The sequence below is a fragment of the Acanthaster planci genome, linkage group LG05 (assembly GCF_054643075.1).
Source record: "Acanthaster planci isolate LZ-2023a linkage group LG05, COTS_SCS, whole genome shotgun sequence".
Lineage (NCBI taxonomy): Eukaryota > Metazoa > Echinodermata > Asteroidea > Valvatida > Acanthasteridae > Acanthaster > Acanthaster planci.
In genome coordinates this window covers 16,577,586-16,597,252 of record NC_141781.1, presented here as the reverse complement: position 1 = coordinate 16,597,252, position 19,667 = coordinate 16,577,586, and the positions used below count along the sequence as shown (strand labels likewise).

The window sequence follows — 19,667 nt, the reverse complement described above, 5'->3', positions numbered from 1 at the left end:
ATTCCTACAAAACAATTATTTTACACAACTAAATGGGTCTGTAGCATGGGATCTGTGGCAGACACTTGCATGAGGTCATGGGCATTGGAGGTCTAAATCATCTGGTCTTGTGCATGTGAGGTCAGGGGAATGAGGTTTGGGGCATGAGAGCAGGGGTAGGCCAAAATAGGGTCTAAAGATTTGAAATTCTGGAAGCTCGAGTGCCACGTACACAGTTTTGAAAGTGTCCACTGGGGCCTCTGTAAACTGCCCTATACCAATGTGTGTAAATACATTTATGACAGGTAGTTTTTCCCCAAAAAAATTATAGACAATGATTTGGTTTCCACAACTTGTATATATGTATTTGAAAGTGCATGTAATCCGTTTGTCATGTTCTTTTGTGTTTTGGCCAAGTTCTAACAGTCTCAAAATGTTTCCAGCCATGTTGGCTCCCACTCACTCTCTCATTTCTAGGGAGTCATACTAAATACGAGTGCATGTGCAAAACTCCCCATTACCGTCCTATGCTCTCGATGCACACCAGCTTCCAGACACACACAGCTAAAGGCACTGAAGAATCTGAACACTTCATGATTATAAAGATGAACTAAGAAATTGACTGGAATGGGATTGAATCTGAACCTGCGACCTCCGGAAAACCATACTGGTGTTCAACCAACTGAGCTATCCAGCTCTACGTTGGTGGCTCTTCCCATTTGTCAGTATCTCTGTTCGGGGGTGCTTGCCAGAAGTCATTAAACCTGCACCATATGGCAAGGGATCATGTCCCAACTACATGATACAACCTGGGAAGTGGTCAACAGGGATCACTCAGAGAGAGGATACAGCTTTTTGAACATCAATCATGAAACAAACTACATACTTTCTGTTTTGAGCCTTTTTTCAATTCGGGGCCCACTAATACATAGATCACAGTGAATATCCATGGTACATGTACTTGTACGCATACTTACGGATTGAGCGTCACATATGCAGATAATCCTGAGTAGTCCCTGTCTGTAGTATAAATAAAAACACAAAAATGCAAAATATTTAGAATTCTACCAATTACTCCCATCAACTTCGAGACAAATGCCTGTAGCAATGCAGGAAACAAACTGTGAAAAAACACAACAGAAGGGGAGTCTGCTAATGAGTGATCTTATCTTGACATTGGTCCATGGCACTAAAAGGCATACTGGGGTTGTAATTGGACAGTCAGCATGCCAGTGGCATGCAAGTTCTGCAATTGGGTAGGCTGCAGCAGGCTTTAACTGCGGCATGCACAAAGCTTCCCTCAGTGCAGTCGCATGGCCACCATAAAGAATTGATGACTGGACTGCAAGTGTGCGGGCCACTTTTGGGCCACGATAGCAGTCAGGCTTGCTTTAAAAGCTAGAATTTGTTGAGGCCATGGGAGGTCGCAATTAAGCAATTACAATGGTAGTAAGCACCAGTGTTGTAGTCGAGACCGGACAGTCCAAGACCGAGACCTTAAAGTTCTGAGACCGAGACCAACCCCTTCAAAGTGGACCAAGATGGAGACCAAGACAGTCCGAGACCAAAAATAATAAACAACAACATTAGAAATAAACAAACAAGACAAAAAATTACAGTTATAAGTTATCACCTTTTATTAAGGATAATCACAGACGAAGTGACCAGTAGCTGTTTTGACAAACTGACACATAAACAAGACATGTCACTTGAGCATATAGTGGTTACACTTCAGGAATATCAGTTTTGATAGGTTGTCTGCACCCAGTCTTGCCCGATGTGGTCTCATGATGATTCTTTCATGTAAGAAGTAAAACGTTAAAGGTAGATGTGTCATCTGTTATAAGAACTTGGATTCTAAACTTCACAGTCACCCCTTGATTGCAGCTTTGACTACAAAGGGATATCTAGTGATGCAATTTTATGTTACATTGGCTTCTTTCTTTTTTCATAAATAAAAATAGGACTTAACTTCTACCAACAGATTTAAATACATTTTATAATTTCTGTCATGGAGTTGGGATAGGCGTTTATAGACATGCACATGTAGACCTGCAAGTTGCAAAATGGTAGCCAGATATTAATTTTTCTGACCAAGATTTTGATTTTTGAGGAATAATGGGGTACTTTATATCAGCAGCCAGAACATGGAGTCTCATCATACACTCTGATGGGAAAAGTGAGTGTTGGGCCTAACTGAAAAGACTGTGAATTCTGAAAGGTTTCCATACAAGATTTGCACTTACTTTCCTCTTTAGTAACTAATCAGTCCCCAGAAATCAATTAAATGTTATTAAAGTCAATTTTAACAGTGAGAAAATACAATCATTTTCAATGAGGACACTTAGCATTTTTCAGACCAGTCTCACAAGGTTTGTACACAGGGTGTCAAGTGCAAGTCTCATAAGTTATATGAAAACCTTTCTGTGAATTAATTGCTGGAAAATCAGGGAGGAAAATTTACTTTTTTTCCAAAAACTGTCCCAAATTACAGCGAAGATTGTGTGGGGTCAAAATATCACTAAATTGGAGCACTTCATTAGTTTTAAGAACACATACATGACAAAAATACAAGTGAATACCACCAAGGAGTGGGCCAAACTCCCCCCCCCCATAGAGCGGGTTGAGTCTACTACTGCACACCTAACAGATTATTCATTATTTCCTAGTCCAGTACTTCCATTCACTAAATTCTCGATCATCAGTAATGCACCCCCACTCGCTTGACCCCTGCCAAGGCAGCCGCCATGTTCTTTCTCTTTTTTCGATGCGCAAAGTGCGCTGAGGCCGCGTGGGGAGGGGGAGGGAGATTGGTAATCTTGTAGGTATGCAGTTGTAGACTCAACCCACTAAAGGGGAGGGGGGAGAGTCTACTACCCACAAACTACGCAGATTACCAATACCTATGCAGCGTAGCACCGAACCAACGGACAGTGGAAAAGCCAGGATGCATCTATCCACCACTAAGGAGACAAATGAGGTTAATACAGATACATGTATATAACAATAATAGAGCATGAGCCTTGTTACATTGTACTGTAATCAAAGTGGCCATTTGTTTCCTTGAGTTAGAGGACTATCGCCACATCATTACATGCATAGGAAATTAAGGTTATTCTGAAAGCATTACAAAAATAGAAAACTGCACATAAGGAGCATCTGAAGACAGGAGATCGCTCCATAATTTAAGAATCCAGATGTCCAATTATATTTAGCATCCAAGTATTATAACATTCCAGTTATGCACTAGAACAAAGAGCATGAGTGGATAAATAGTGATATTGACAAAAACTTGCTGAGTATGCCCCCAGTTGCGACTCAACAAGGCTGGTTTATCTCCCTCAACAACATACAGCAGCAGTTTGTGTGTCAGATGCTCGTATGTTACTGGTATTATCAGCTTCCCCCGTACTACGTTGGGTTCTCCTCCATAGGATTTCAGCTTTACTGTTGATGGCTCCAGTGGCCAGCTCTCAAGCTGTTGGTGGTAAGTTTCCGCAGATATGATGGATACTGCTGCACTAGTGTCCAGCTCCATCTCAACTGGTGATCCTGCCAGATCAACGGTGGTAGTGATCCACTTCCAGTGGTTGCAGCTGCAACCCAAAGCCAATCTGGAAGTCAAAAGGGTGACTGCTTCAAAACCCAAACCGAGCTTCAGTCATCAGAAGAAGCCGTCAACCACTGGAAGTCATGCAAGTGGTGGTTCCAAATTAGTGCAGAACCAAGATAGTGGGAACTGCTACCGATGCTTGGGTCAACACTCCCCAAGAGATTGCCCCTTCAAGCAGGCAACTTGTTACTGCTGCAACAAAGTGGGTCATATCTGAAAGGCATGCAGAGAAAAACAGTATCAGAATCCGTCTTCTAAGGAGGGTAAAACCACCAAGCCTATGAAGCACCTAGGCACCAACACAGACAGTGATGAATCAGATTATCTGGTTTATACCATCAGTTCTGTCAGCTCACCTGCTAAAGGGATCACTACCACCGTTGATCTGGCAGGATCACCAGTTGAGATGGAGCTGGACACTAGTGCAGCAGTATCCATCATATCTGCGGAAACTTACCACCAACAGCTTGAGAGCTGGCCACTGGAGCCATCAACAGTAAAGCTGAAATCCTATGGAGGAGAACCCAACGTAGTACGGGGCAAGCTGATAATACCAGTAACATACGAGCATCTGACACACAAACTGCTGCTGTATGTTGTTGAGGGAGATAAACCAGCCTTGTTGGGTCGCAACTGGTTGGACATAATCAGGGTAAACTGGCCAAAAATCTTCAGAGTGCAGGACAAGGACTACCCACATGTCAGTCCAGCCAAGGACATGGCAGGACTGAAGGAACAGTACAAAACGGTATTTAGTGATAAGGGAGGCCCAATCACTGATTTCAAGGCGCATATCCACATGGTTGAAAATGTTAAACCAGTGTTTTATAAAGCGCATCCTGTGCCATATGCTCTGAAGGAAAAGCTTGAAAAAAAGCGTAAAAAGCTGCAAGATGAAGGCATAATCAGTAAGGTTGAATGCAGCGAATGGGCCTCACCTATTGTCCCAGTAACAAAACCTGATGGTAGTTTGCGATTGTGTTGCGATTATAAGGTGTCAATCAATAAGTTGTTAGATGACACACAATATCCCTTGCCAAACGCAGGGGACTTGTTCGCGACACGTGAAGGGGGAAAAATTTTCACAAAGATTGACCTCACATAAGCTTACCTGCAACTCGAGTTGGATGAAGAATCCAAAAAGTTCTTGACCATAAACACTCACCTGGGACTGTTTCAGTTCAATAGGTTACCATTTGGTGTATCCTCGGCACCCGGGATATTTCAGGGAGTGATGGATCAGATATTACAGGGGACAGAGGCAGTTGTCTGCTATCTAGACAATATCCTCATCGCGGCCCCATCTGAACAGAGGCATAGTGACATTCTATGTCAGTGTATGTGAGGTCCTCAAGCGTTTGGAGAGATACAGTGTGCGGGTAAAAAGCCAAAAGTGTGAATGGCATAAACCATCAGTAGAGTACCTAGGGCATGTAGAAGATGCTGAAGGTATCCACACAACTGTAGAGAAGTTGGATGCAATCAAGCAAGCTCCCAGTCCCACAAAGAAGTACCTACTCAAGAAAGACATGACAAGCATTCCAGAAAGCAGATCGTGATAGGCTGAAGCTGGCTGAGCCCTGGGGAGCTGCGACGAAAGCACCTTGGTCGGATAGCCCAAGCCGGTGGCCAGGAGCCCTGGCAATGAATGGTTTTCCCGAAATGCGGTTGGTAAAGAGCCTGCATAGTTCGGTGGCACCTCTGAATGGGCGTGGGGCCTTCCCAGTGTGCAGCCTGGTGATCCATACCAATGAATAGACATCTTACACAGTAGGCAATGGTAGTAGAAAGACCGCTAAAGGACTTCCGAGCATTAAAAATTTAAATTTAATTAAAAAATAATTTATTAAACACACATAGTTTCTTAAAAAGAACAACACGCAAATTGCACGGAAAGAAACACAGACATTCTTCAGTATATGTAAAAAAAAAAGTACTCCAAAAGTAAGGGAACCCCAGTGGGTCAAAGACCATGAATATATACACCCTACATACTGGAGGGGTCATTCTTTGATATGAAGAGTAGTGTGAGCAGGAGCGTCATGTTTGAAACAAATCTGGAGGGCCTGACATTTGGTTGGATTTAGTCGAAGTTTGTTATCATTAGTCCATTGACTAAATTGGTCAAGAATCTTCTGAAGTTGGCTGTTAAAAGGATGAGAATGACTTCCCACTAGTGTTAAGTCCTCTATGTATTTCCAACAATTTATACTATTAGGGACATGGACAGCAGCATCATTAATGATAACCAGAAACCCAATAGGTCCCAGTTTAGTTCGCTGTGGGAGGCCACTGGTCAATGTTTTGTATGTAGACAATATCTGATTATATCGAAATCACTGCATCCAGTTGCCAAGAAAGCTGCACAACCAAGGGACAATGGATCTGCGGACTCCCAAGTGAATGAACTTTTCAATCGTAAGTCTGTGGTCCACCATGTCAAATGCTTTGGAAAAATCTGTCAAAACCAGGGTTCAAGGCACGGTGGGTGGCGGCGGGCGGCACCACCCAGTACTGCAAATTTCCGCCCAGCACTCAGGGTTGAAATTGGCTGTGCCGCCCAGCACGAATTTTCTAAAAAAATGAACTGAAATATTACTGAAAATGCAAAGATGCCAACATGTACAATTTAGGCGTAAATTTTATGATTTGTTTAGGTCATTTACAACTGTTTGCTCCAGACTAAGATTTTTTTGATTTCCAACTCGAAGGTAGAAAACCACATGTGTGCAAACTCTATACGTGAGCTAACGGAAGCACAGAGCTGGCCTCGTAATGTGCGTGTCAGAAATGTGTCGCTGGCATCCCGCACTTTGTGCACACATGATACGTGACTAGCGGCAGAAACCAACGTGGTTGAATCATTTTCAAGATGTTTTTTTTTTTTTTGCGTTGGGGAGATGTTAATCATATATAATGGGTTTGCCCTTACCCAACGTATATTAATAAGCACTGTATGCTCAGTGCTTATCCGAGAGCTTGCGAAAAAACCTCACAAGTGGTTGAATCATCTGTTCGCCCTGATTAATGCTAAGATGAACAAGAGGCGAAAACGCACGATCGCAACGTGATTGTGTACGTCCATATGCGCATTGTACATGTACATGTACCGATATAGTACACACGTGTGTTGAGCACCACGATCGTGTTAAAGTTGACCTGAGTGGGAGGACTGTCGAGGATTTGATTCTTGGATATTTGGTGAGCAACTGGACTTGTTTTGCACCGTGGTAACAAGTGAGCAGAAGTTCAGGGACGAATACAAATGGGCCATTGCAAAGTCTTGTCATGGAGAAGCGTGTACATTTAACTGTAACATGATAAACATTGCCAACGCTGGGTCTTACAACACTGAGAAGCAAATTAGTTAGGCCAAGAAAAAAATAGTGCTGCTTCCAATTAAATAGGGTTGGTAGGTAAGGATTTTTGACAATTTGGGGGGGGTGATTGAATGGGATGAAAGTTGCCCCAACTGCCCCAAAAGTGATTAAAATAAATAGGTGGATTAGATTTTGTTATTAGTACTACTATGGCTTTCTTCCACTGTTGTGGGACTACACCCTCATTGTATGAAGAATTCAAAATATTGCAAATACGAGTGTTTAACTCATACGTAAACTCTTTGATGATTTTGGGAGAAATACCATCAGGCCACTTGATTTACCAGGTTTAACTTTCCTCAGCCTTGAGTAAACATTCCATGGATAGAGTTTTGGAAGAGAACAGTCAGCTGGTAAAAAATCTCCCAACGTGCTCAAATCAAGTGATGGAATGTGCAAGGACACCTGAATAAAGGCATCATTGATGAAATGAATGAATGAATGAATGGTTTATTTTTTTTTTATTTTTAACTGTATTCCTCACTGCCAAGGGCAGAATTGTGAATACAATTTACATGTACATTAAAACAAATAAATATACAATAATATGTACAATTACAAAAGAAAAGGGTATTAAAAAGCTAAAAGCCTTAAATTTCTACAAAGCCTTGGAGTAAACAGGAACATTATGTTCAATAATACATTCTAAAAGGGTTAAAATTAAAATGACAAAAAATTGAATCAATGGAAATCAAAATTTGTTTACAAACATTAACAAAGTACTTGGACAAAAGGGCAAAAAGACAGAAAGGGAAGAGGAAACAAACATATAGGGCTAAGGAGGGTCAAAATGGGGGAGGGGGTAAGGGGTAGGGGGTCAGGAGGAAGAGCGGTCAAAAGGAAGAGGAGGGGGATCAAAACACAAAATATTACAAAGAGAACATTAGATAGGGAGGACAATTACGACGCAGGAACCACAATATCATTTGTATTAAAAGCATTAAAAAAATGAACCAGAGCAAACTGTTGTGTGTTGATGTGGGGCTCTATATCAGACAATACCCAATTGGACACAAACAATTCTGCCAGCTTGGCAAAATTGTCGGTCAGTGAGATTGGTCGCAATTTGTGTAATACAGGTGGATTGGATTTCGGAACCGGAATTACGACTGCTTTCTTCCATCGACGTGGCATCATCCTTTCATTGTATGATGTATTCAGGATGTCGGCAAGAGGTGTGCTCAATTCAAGTGCAAATGTCTTGATAATTTGTGGAGGGATGCCATCTGGTCCACCACTTTTGATGATTTTTGTTTAACTCAACTCTCTGGGCAAGGATGAGGTGCCGGAAGGAATGCAGGCAAGTCGGATGTCACTTAACAAGGCAGATCACTGGCAACAGCAATAAAATGTTTATTGATGATTTCTGCCTTCTGTTGATCACTGTATTGATGATCAGGTGGCATTGGGATATCAATGCAGGGTTGAGCTTTGGCACTTCTAGTCATTATTTTGACGTGCTTGTGCCAAGATGCCGGATCTGCATTTTTCAATTGCTGTATTCTTCCATGATAATAGTTTTTCTTGGCAGATTTGATTTCTCTCCTAATTTTGTTGCGTATATATTTCCACAATGTGTCTTTGCCCATGTGAAATGCCCTTTGACGTTTCAAGATCAGGGCCTTAATTGCAGGCGACATCCATGGCTTGTCAGCCATGTGAAGTTTTACCGTCTTGCAGGGGTAGAAGGTATGGATGGCAGACTGCAGTGTGTGATAAAAGTTCTCACATTTGTTTGTCGCGCTCGCACCTTGCAGAACTTCAGTCCATGGGTGGTTGCTTATCCAGGATCCAAAGTCCCACAGATCCGAATCTCAGGGTGACCGAACAACCTTTGTGTGTGTTGTGTTCGGTACTTTTTCATGATTGTTCTGGGGCCATAAAACAGTGGAATGGTCACTCAGGCCAATTGGTGCAGAGATGAGAGGCTTCGCATATAACTTGCCAACGTTTGTTATTATCTTGTCCAGGATGGCTTGTGCTCGTGTCGGTTGATCTACTACCTGGGTAAGGTTTCCGCCGTTACACAGGGGGTCAACATCCAAGTTGTTCATGTCACCCAGAATTACAACTCCAGCATCTGGATGACGAGTCTGGATCAGGTCAACGGTTTGTGTGAGGTGTTCCAGTAAGAGTTCAGTGTTGGGGCTTGCAGGCGGGTGATATAGAGCACAGAAAAACAGCTGCGATATTTTACAAGGTAGTCTTGCTGGTCTAATCTGCACCCATACCAGTTCAAGTTCATCAGGGGCCTCAGCATCGTGCAAGGGTTTGGCATTCAAGTGTTCTCGAGCATACAGAGCCACACCACCACCAATTCTGCCGATTCTACACTTAAGGAAGAGGTTATATTGTGGTATTTGCCAACATTCAGGTGATTGATTTGCGGTAAACCATGATTCAGTCACAACCGCTACATCAGCATTGTTGCCCCTGATTACAGTCTCAAATTCCTCCATTTTGTTGTTCAGTGATCGCGGATTGCACAAATAAATCAACGGCAGCAGAGTTTTGTTGATGGCAGTTTGCTCTTGATGCTGTTTGAGAGTATGTACATTTTTGTGGTTGACATAGCTGACATTGTGACTGCAATCGCGTGTCTTCCAAGATGGCCGCCGGGAAATTCTGGTGTGTATCAGGCGTTGCTTGTGTCGACCAGCCCGGCATCCCCTCAACCTTTTGCAAATGCCCAGATTTTGGAGTACTTGCCATGTTGCAGATGGTAGTTTGATGTCCTTAGTATTAGCTCTGATAGTCTACAACAACGTTGATGTGTATGAATACATGGTACTCACAATTAAAAAGCAGTTGACTCACATGTGGAGAGACACATGTAGCTGAGCATATGGGGCAAACAAAACTTGAGAGCATCGACAAAAACAGGAAATATTGTCCACATACAAAGGTTCACAGTGTCAGAGTAGAGAACCAGTGCACTAGAAACTTGATGACACAAGGATGGCAGAAAATAACAACGATTAAGATGATAAAAACTAAGTGAAAAAAAGAGAGCATAGCAAAGGTTTTAAAAAGGCAGCCAGCCAGTACAGGGTGCCCTCATATCATCGAAATCAGCAATCCTTGTGTGATCTTGTTCGAGGGAAGAGTGTGATCCCCTCGTGGTTAATATATGTGTGACAGCTGTTGTGTTGTTGGATTGGACCAGGACCGTCTTGCTCAGCTTGAAATGAGTCTAAAGGACGAGTTAGAGCAACCTTATGTGGAGACAACATCGGGGACGAGGTCTACGAGGCTGGCCATCAACTCCAGAAGGTGGAGCCATGCCCGAGCATTCACTTCTTCTTCTTGTTGAAACATGGTGACACACTGTACTAGGTTGTCTACACCGTCGTCAATAGGGGTAGTGACACTGTTGCGGAGATCAAGGGTTGCCCCGAGGTAGATCGGTGTCTGGGATGGGGTGGGTTGTGATTGATCAAGAACCCCAGACAAGGCGTAAGGTTATACGAGGCTCCGGTGGTAATGATAGTGTCGTTCTAGGAGCGGCCAACAATAAGGCAATTGTCAAGGTACTGGAAAACAAGGATGTCAGAACAAGGGAGGTGTGCTCCCACAGTCTTTACCACCCTGGTCAATACTTTCGGTAAGGTGGAGAGGCAGAAAGGGAGGGTGCAGAACTCATACATCTATTTCCTGTTCGAGAACCGGAGGAACTTGTGACCACCAGGGTGGATGAGAATATGTAGGTAGGTGTCTTTCAGGTCAATCGAGCATGTCAATGACAGGATGACGAGATACTGCTTTATGGAGCAAAAAGTCTCCATCCGAAACCTCTTCTGTCAAATAAACTCGTGGAGGGGTTTCTGATTGATAATCAGTCTCCACTTTCCCAGCTCCTTCTTCAGGGTGAGAAAGAAAGTAGACATGAAGTCCTCCTTCACAAGGTGATATGGGACCGGCAGGATGGACCATTTTTGAAAAAGGTCATTATCTCTGACTGCGAGGTTTGTTGCCTAGCTTGGTCTGTTGGGATTAGAGTTGGCTGGAGCATCATATTGGATGGAGGGGTACTTGTGAACTATAGCCTATAGCCCTGTCCAAGTGCGTCAAGAGTCCATCCGTCCAAGGTGCCACTTGAATGAAGGATGATCCTGGCTGTCCAGTTGTAGTGTTGGGCAAGGGAGTCCAAGAACTTGAACAATCTCCTGCTGGAGCAGATGGAGGCGAGACTCGGACGGGGATAAACTGCCCGTTGAGAAGGGTACCTCCTCATCAGAAAATGGATCCATAGAGTGTGTGCGGATCTGGATCGGTGATAGTCTCAGCGGGACGCGGGGCACTGGCACTATGTCGAGTCCAAGCAACTGATGATTGATGCTGCTGTGATGGTACGGGTTGATTCTCCTGTTCAGTCCCGGAGTTCAGTGGGGTGGAAGGGCAAGTATGGATCCGGATCCGGAGCGGCAGGATAGCGAGGAGGGTAGTGTTGTATGAGCGCTGACAAGGTCTCTGACATGGCACAGAACACTTCCCGAGTCGAAGGAGAATCGTCTTTATCCTTCCTCTTATTCTTTTTCTTGGAAATGACACAGAACGTAGTACAGCAAAGGAAAAATCTCTTGAAAACTTGGAGTCTGATAAAACATGTCCGTTCATAACAGTGCTAAGGAACATGGTAGCTGCTCCGTTAAGTTTTGTAGAAGATAAGGGTACACTACAAATTGGTCGTAAATTTAGAGAATGATGTAATGGCCCAGGGAAGTACGGTAAGCACATGTATTGGTAATCTGGGTAAGCTGAAGGCAGTGGACTTCAACATTTGTTGCCCGTTTCAGAGCAACAGTCTTTTCCTAGACTCATATTTTGTCTATGGTTAGTGTACTTGCTGTTGAGTTCATCACACATTGTGAGTGTGCCATTTTGTTTTGATATGTTTGTGATCTAAATTCTGAGGCTCGGAGACATTCCATTCTCTCCTCTTTCCATGCTTTATTTGTGCTCTGACCCGTTGTAGCCTCCTCAGTGGAAGCATGTTGGTTTCTCTAATAGCAGTCACATGTACATGTAAATCATCCACGACTTGTTCTTTTTTTTCTTGGTTATCATGATCATTATTAAGAGCCATGATATTTCACCTGGTGCATGTAGCTGCCAGATTGGCAAGATCCTTTGCTTTGGAATTCAGCCAAACATTCTTAAAGGCATCAGGATATCAATGCCTACTGCTTAACTCCACTTTCCTTCCACTGTACATCTTTGCTCGATAAAGAGTTTGTAGCAGTTCAATACAGGTATCCCTTGTAATAATGTCTTCTTTTTCATTTTTCTTGAAAACTGTGCAGTAAACAACAGTAGCGTGCTTGCAGTGTGTCTCTGGTCCAATGCCCACAGCACATTCACACTATGATTCTTCAATCACTCCATGCACATTTAGCTATAGGTCAACCCTGTAGAACACTTTCACTTTCATCTCTGCAGACACTCTTCCCATTGTACAAGTACATGTTCTTTGCAGTAATGTATCGAATGCAGAAACTTCCCATATCACAAAGAGTCAGCCTTCTCATACAATTCACTGACTTCAGGGATCTGAAATGAGATCACACAGCTACTGATATTAAACTCTTTAATTTTGAATCTAATGGAAAAGGTACATCAAGCAGTACATCACATAATGAGTCACATGACATGAAAGGTACACTCTTTGAAGCCCTGTGTCTCCTGAAGTCACATCGGGGATTAAACTTTGCAGATAAATGGAAAGGGAAATGTTAAGGACAAAAAATTGACCTCATGATGATGACATCACTTACGGTATCGCTACAGTGCCCTAAGGTGCTTAGCTACTTTTATCAAGTGAGCGCCACTACATGTAGTCGTCTTTGTTGTAGTCATGACCTGATGACTGAGGCACCCGAGCACAGAATAAAGATGTAGTAATAGTTCACTTAACTTCCAGTTTACAGGTGTGAAGTTTGGTACCAATGATATCATCAGACCAGAAGTTATGTTTTATTCTTCAAAATTTCCCCCTAAACCTACTGTAATAGGAAAAAGCGTTAATTGTCTATAATGTGATAGCTTAAAGCATTGGAGTCTATTAAACTGGTGATTCATTATCAAATTTTGAATATTCAAATATTCCGTTAAATGTATAAAAATTCATATAAAATCAACCGTGGCCTCCCGCTATATCCTGTTTGTAGCAAGTGCCAGGATAAAATGTGGTCTTAACCACTACCAGCCGGGGACTCCGAAATCGGAGCCGTATGGTTTATATGTGTGGCCGGGGTCTCCGAACTCGGACAAAGGAAACAGGGCCCTGTATCAAAAGACCGTACTCTGAACAAAAGACCAGGCTGCTGGGCATTACCGGCATTTTTCACTCTCAAAAGTGGTGATAATCCAGCGTTATTTTGAAACCCTATACCAGGGTTTGGGGTATTTAGAGCAAGCGGATTACCACCGGGGACAAAAGCTCTCCACCACCGCAGCGATGAGCCACACAGTACCGCTGCATGCTAATCTGGCCCCTATTGAAAAGAGGTCAGCAGTGCACTGAGCCAGGTTCGTGAACAAAAGACAGTTGTATAACACCGCACAATCTGGTCTCTGTTTACAAGGCTGTAGGCCTGGCTGCAATATTCGGGCGTCAATGAAAGTCACCTGTCAACTTAGAGTAGTGCCTAAAGATTACTCCGTGCGGCTATAAACGACTGTTAAACGGAATGATGAACTGTTGAAGGATTTTGAAAACGGAAAAAATGATAGTCATGCCGGTCCAGCATCCTCAATGTTTAAAAATGCCCCGGCTCGAAGTGGTTAAATTCATCTTGTGTGGGTCAAATCATGTGACCCTTCCTTCCGGTCAAAACCGGAAGTGGTCTTATTGTTTAAAAGTGGTAATAGGTATTAAGTTGTTTTCAACGGTGTCAGTCTGTTGGGTCATAGTATTTTTCAAATCATCCACTGATGACATCACCTAATTGTCGAGTGCCCTCTAGCGACAGGTTAAAAATTACGAAAAACTCATTATGAATAAATGCCTGTGGCGAAGTTTGTCTGAATCGCCTGAAAATTGATGTAGATGACCATCTTTACCCAGTCAACACGTGTGTGAAGTTAGGGGCTGATGATGTCATCAGACCGGAAGTTACAATAAAAACTTCTATTATTCTTCAAAATTTGGTAAACAATCAACCATAAGAGATATAAGTGTGAATTGTGCATGAGATGACAGCTAAAACATTGAAGTCAGCTGCATGAAGTGCATATTTGGTGTACTTTTTCACACACGTGAAGTGCCATCAACGAAAACCCTAAAATATAAATTGCCAACTCGAAAATCCCATTAGCATGCTGTGCATATGCTACTGTGTGTGTGTGGACGCCCAAAATCTGCCTGCAACACAGACAGCGCACTGTGCATAGGGCATGCACTCGACCATGTGCTGCCGACAGCAGATCGTATTGTATGGAACGCCAAAAGGGACAAATGTTTAAGATATCTAATCTCTTGCCTTTTCTGCAAAAAGTATAGTGTTTTGTATTGTATATTGTATTGTACATGTCTTATTGGGTTGAAACCTTGCAGGTAGTTAGGAAGGGAAGGTTTACAAATGAAAATTAACCTCACGTGATGACAATACCAACAGCAGACGAGTCACGTGACATTAAAAGGTGCCTCTTTTAAATACTATATCTCCTGAAGTGCACATCCAATTTCGTTCAAAGGGAGTGCTTTACAGGAATTTTAAACTCATGTGATAATGGCTTCATCAGGAGACAAGTCACGTGACATTAAATGTGCACTCCTTAAGGCCCTACATCTCCTGACGTAGCTGTCCGATTGGGTTCAAATCTTACAAATTTCTTGAACAGGGAAAGCTTTACAGGTATATTGACCTTATGTGATCATGACGTCATCAGGAGACAAGTCACGTGACATTAAAGGTGCACACTTCAAAGCCCTGTATCTCCTGACGCAGCTGTCCAATTGGGTTCAAATCTTGCAGATATCTTGAAAAGGGATTGCTTTAGAGACCTCATGTGATGCCTCTGTTCTGTTGGCAAACAGAAGCTCTCGTTACCTGTTTCTGGAACCGGCCAAAACAGCTATTGTTTTGTTAATTATTTTTATTTATTTATTTATTTATCTGATTTTTTTTTTATTTCTTCTTTCACATCAAATCATCATCGTCCCATTAAATAACATGGGTTTTCGTTCTGAGCAGGACCTTTACCCTTTTACAATTTTCGATTGACTTCAAACTTGGCAGATCTTTTCACCATCATCCAAAGACGGTCCTAGAAGAAATTCACGATGATAACTTAATTAGTTTATTCATTATTGATTTTTGAATAATTAATCTTTCCCACAGACTTTGTTCACAGATTGCAAGGAGTTTTCGGACTGTCCTATATCAGGCTATGAGGGCGCTATTGCAGAATTACAGTTACACCTGCTGTGTGGGGCTTCAATATTCAACAAACTGTCCTATGTTGAACCATAGATGGTGTTGTTGCACAAGAACGTTAAGAGTACCTGAGCTTCGATTTTGTCGATCATGTGTGAGCAGTCCTCAACTTCGACCAAGAATTACTACCAGAACGAAAGAGAATCAGACTAAATTTTCCCCTCCGTTCGATTGCAACTATACAAATAATATTTCATAATTTTTTTCCAGTTTAGACAAAATCACGTGACATAAAATTCGAGGAGCAGTCTTCCTGCACACATAACTTGGTAACTTTGCAATGTTTGATTGTTCCCAAGGTGATAGTCCACAAAGACCCTGATGCAAGATTTATTGCAAAGGGATGACGTCATGATGACATCTTCACTTTATTTTATATTGATTTTTGAATATTTTATTTTTCCCCATAGGTTTTGTACACGTTTTTCTAATTAACCTGAGTGAACAGGTAGTCCTTTACTTAAGCGCAAGATTGCTATTATTACGAAAGAGAAATCAGGTACTTTACACTCTGTTATTTGATTTTTGAAATATGGCTAAGAGTCCGAATACGAAGTAATTCCTCAGTTTAAGCGCAAATCACGTGCCATGAACTATAACAACAGTGTTTCTGCAAACGAGTGTACGACCCATTGACTTTGTACACATTTTCGAGCCAGAATTTTGGTAACTTGAAGATGTTTGATCGTGGACAAAGTGATAGCCAACAAAGACCCTTATGGAAGGTTTACAGAAAATGAATGACGTCACAATGACGTCATCACGTGATTTGTAATTGAATAATTTATTTTCCCCATTGACTGTGTACACAGATTTCGGCCCTTATTTTGGTCACTTAGCGATGTTCAATGTCCATCAAAGTTACACTAAGTAAAACCCTGTAGCAAATATTTTATCAAATGAATGACGTCATCACGTGACTTTTAATTGAATTTTGAATATTTAATTTCCCCCATAGACTTTGATCACACAGAAAATGCAGCAAACATGCAAACATATACCACAAACCTCACCATCTATGGTCTCATTCATAAAACACACAAATCATCTATATCTTTCAAACACACAACCAGCATTTACACAAAAGCCCGAAACAGCTCAGTGTTTGTTTACCAACAAACATAACGTTCATCTCGTTTCTTCTTTTTCAGCCCCAAAACCCTTTTGTTTTGTACACGTTTTTTGTTGCCGCCACTTTAGTGCTTTTGCAACTTTAGATCTTCATCAAACTTATACCAATGAAGAACCCTTATGCATTGATGGTCCTCGAAACATGACGTCATGATGATGTCATTAACTGATTTATTATTGATTTTTCAAAATTTATTTTAGCCCATTGACTTTGTCAAAATTACAAAAAAGTGCAGTTTGAATAGATGCCTGTGGCGAAGTTTGTCTGAATCGCCTGAAAATTACCCAGTAAACACATGTGTGAGGTTTGTGGATGATGTCATCAGACTGGAAGTTACAATAAAAACTTTTTTTATTCTTCAAAATTCGGTAACAAATCAACCGTAAGAGATATACTGTAAGCGTGAATTGTGCATGAGAAGAGAGCTAAAACATTGGAGTCGGCTGCATAAAGTGCATAACTGGTATACTTTTTCACACACGAGGCGCCATCGACAAAATCCCTGTTATCATCGCTGATAAGTTATTTTACTTGAAGCAATTTGGTGTTGTGTAATTTGCATAGTACAGTATGTCTAGTCCAGCTGTAGCAGCTGGGTTCGACTTGTGCGAATTGTTGCCTTTGAAGTTAAATTTGTATTTGATGTCAGGCCACACAGTTCTCACATTCCTTTATGTACTATTATTCATTGGTATGTAATTTGCGATGCATATTAAGTCATGTGGTAGCATTCAGCCAATCACGTTATGCTATTCCCTTGCCACGTGATCATACTGTGTATATCAGTGCGGGAAATTCCATTTCAGGTCAGTTTTCGTAAAACGCCGTCAGAGGCTGAAGACTGTTTTCTTTATATTTAAGATAGAAAATATGCCCATAATGTATACTTGAGATCACTGTGTATTTGGTTATATCTTTTCTTACGTGACTTGGGAAACTTATTGCAACACTGCTGTGTATATTTGTTCGTAATTTGAGTCGACATTTGGAAGATTTATTATCGTATTTTGCATGGGCGTATGCAGGCTATATGGAATTATGTGTAAGTATGTAAAGTATTATCCCCTTATAGATGCTCAGTGTATTTTTGTATTTTCAGCACCAGAATGCCACTGTAAACCCTGAAATCTCCCGCTAGCCTGTTTATTTAGCCATCTTGAATACAATTTACTGCGTGTATTCCAGGGGTGTCGATCCCGAATACAATTTGTAAGTGTGTAATTAAACATACGTTGTAATGATAGGCCTACATGTGATAATGTATGTGTACAACTGAGGGAGTGATCACTTTATTGAACATTGAAGACGTATTTTTTTTTGCGTTGGGGAGATGTTAATTATATATAACAGGTTTGCCCTTACCCAACGTATATTAATAAGCACTGTATGCTCAGTGCTTGTCCGAGAGCTTGCGAAAAAAAACCTCACAAGCTTACTCGGGTGGGACTCAAACCTACTCGAAACTAGTAAGCAGGTCGTGGGTTCGAGTCCCAACCGAGTAAGCTTGTGAGGTCTTTTGTGAGATCACATGACATTAAAGGTGCATCTTTTAACTAATAAATCTCCTGAAGTGAATATCCAACTGGGTTCAAATCTTGCAGATATCTTGCAAAGGGAATGCTTTTTAGAGGAATTTTGACCTCATGTGATAATGACGTCATCAGCAGACAAGTCACGTGACATTAAAGATGCAGTCTTTAAGGCCCTATATTTCCTGAAGTACATGTTCTTTCAGGTTGAAACTTTGCAGATAACTTGACAGAGAGGTGTTATATACTAAAAATGACTTGATGTGATCGTGCTTTAGTTGTTCAAATGTACAAAAAAATGCGAAAAAGCCCTCTGTTCTGTTAGCAAACCTCTCGTTTCTTTTTTTTTTCTCTTCTCATATTTACAAACACTTTATCTTTCTTCAAAATTTTAGTTTAAAAAAGTAACCTTCCACTAAAAAAAGAGAGTAGGTGCATTACACGATGTCTTCAAATTAGGGGAAACCGTGAAAAAAAACTTAGCCAAAAAAAGGAAAGAAAGCGGAGAGTAGTTGCATGACATGATGTCTTGACACAGGAGAAAGTTCTTGTGAAAACTTTGCAAAAATTGTTATTGATTCAAGTATTATAAACCTTGAAGGATTTGCCTCAAAATTCATGAACTATTTTTTGGAATGCAGGAAACTTTGCATAAATAAGCAATTGATTCAAGTGTGATAATCCTTGAAACAAGGAACAGCGCAAAGAGGCACTTGACAAATTTCATACATCACTTTAGTCTCTTTTCTTTTGCTGTTTCTAGAACAAACATCACACCGTCTGTATAATGTAGCTCGTTTTCCAGTTCGAGGAATTTCTACAGCAAAATGTCTTCCTATCAGTCTACCTGGACCAGGAAGACGGGTTGGCCTACCTCTAGATCAATACAATGGCAAATTTTGTACATGCAACTCTAAAATTTCACTTACCAACATGTGTCTAAATGTCAAAAAACTGTCAGTGCCACCAATTTCCTTATGCACAAGATAAGAGTTTACAAGAGCAACATCAAGCAAAAAAAGAAGTTTCTTATACCATTTGATTGATTATGTGACTGAACGGTGCGACGATGCCAGCTGGTCTGCAATTTCCACACAGTCGGGTTTCGGAATCAGTCCCATGACTATCATCATGGACAGGAACACTGACATTTCGTCTGGTGTTGTGTCAAACCAGCTTCGCATGTAACTTGGACTTGCTTCTGGTTGACTTTTTGGATGTTCAGCGGCATAGCAGTTGGTCTCGTTGGTAATGTTCAACGTCAGCTCTGGGGTCAAAAACTGCTTGAAGATTTCGAGAGGAGTGCTGTTCTTGTCCAGTTCTTGTACTTAAACACCCACTGTGCCTTGAAAGCTGTGTCAGCAGGGGAAGTTGTCACCAGCCGTCCATTGAATGGACGAAGTCTTTACCTTCTTGCCAGGCCTCGCTAATGGTGGTTGCCTGTTAGAATCACTGTCACAAGTTACATTTTCTGAACTATGTTCAGATTCCGACATGAAATCTGAACCCCTAGCTGCGGTCAAAGTTTCCTCGTTGCTGGAAGACATTGTACATTGTGTAATGCAACTGAAGGGCCGGGAAGCAGCTAAGCAAATG

General features: G+C 41.6%; 1 protein-coding gene across 1 annotated transcript in view; it reads right to left on the bottom strand.

The window, feature by feature from the left end:
* Nucleotides 1-19,667, bottom strand: part of pam (peptidylglycine alpha-amidating monooxygenase) — a 234,795-nt gene that overhangs the window by 149,941 nt on the left and 65,187 nt on the right. The window contains exon 7 of the mRNA XM_022250921.2: nucleotides 957-999. Coding sequence (XP_022106613.1) covers nucleotides 957-999 — 43 coding nt within the window. The remainder of the gene's footprint in view (nucleotides 1-956; nucleotides 1,000-19,667) is intronic.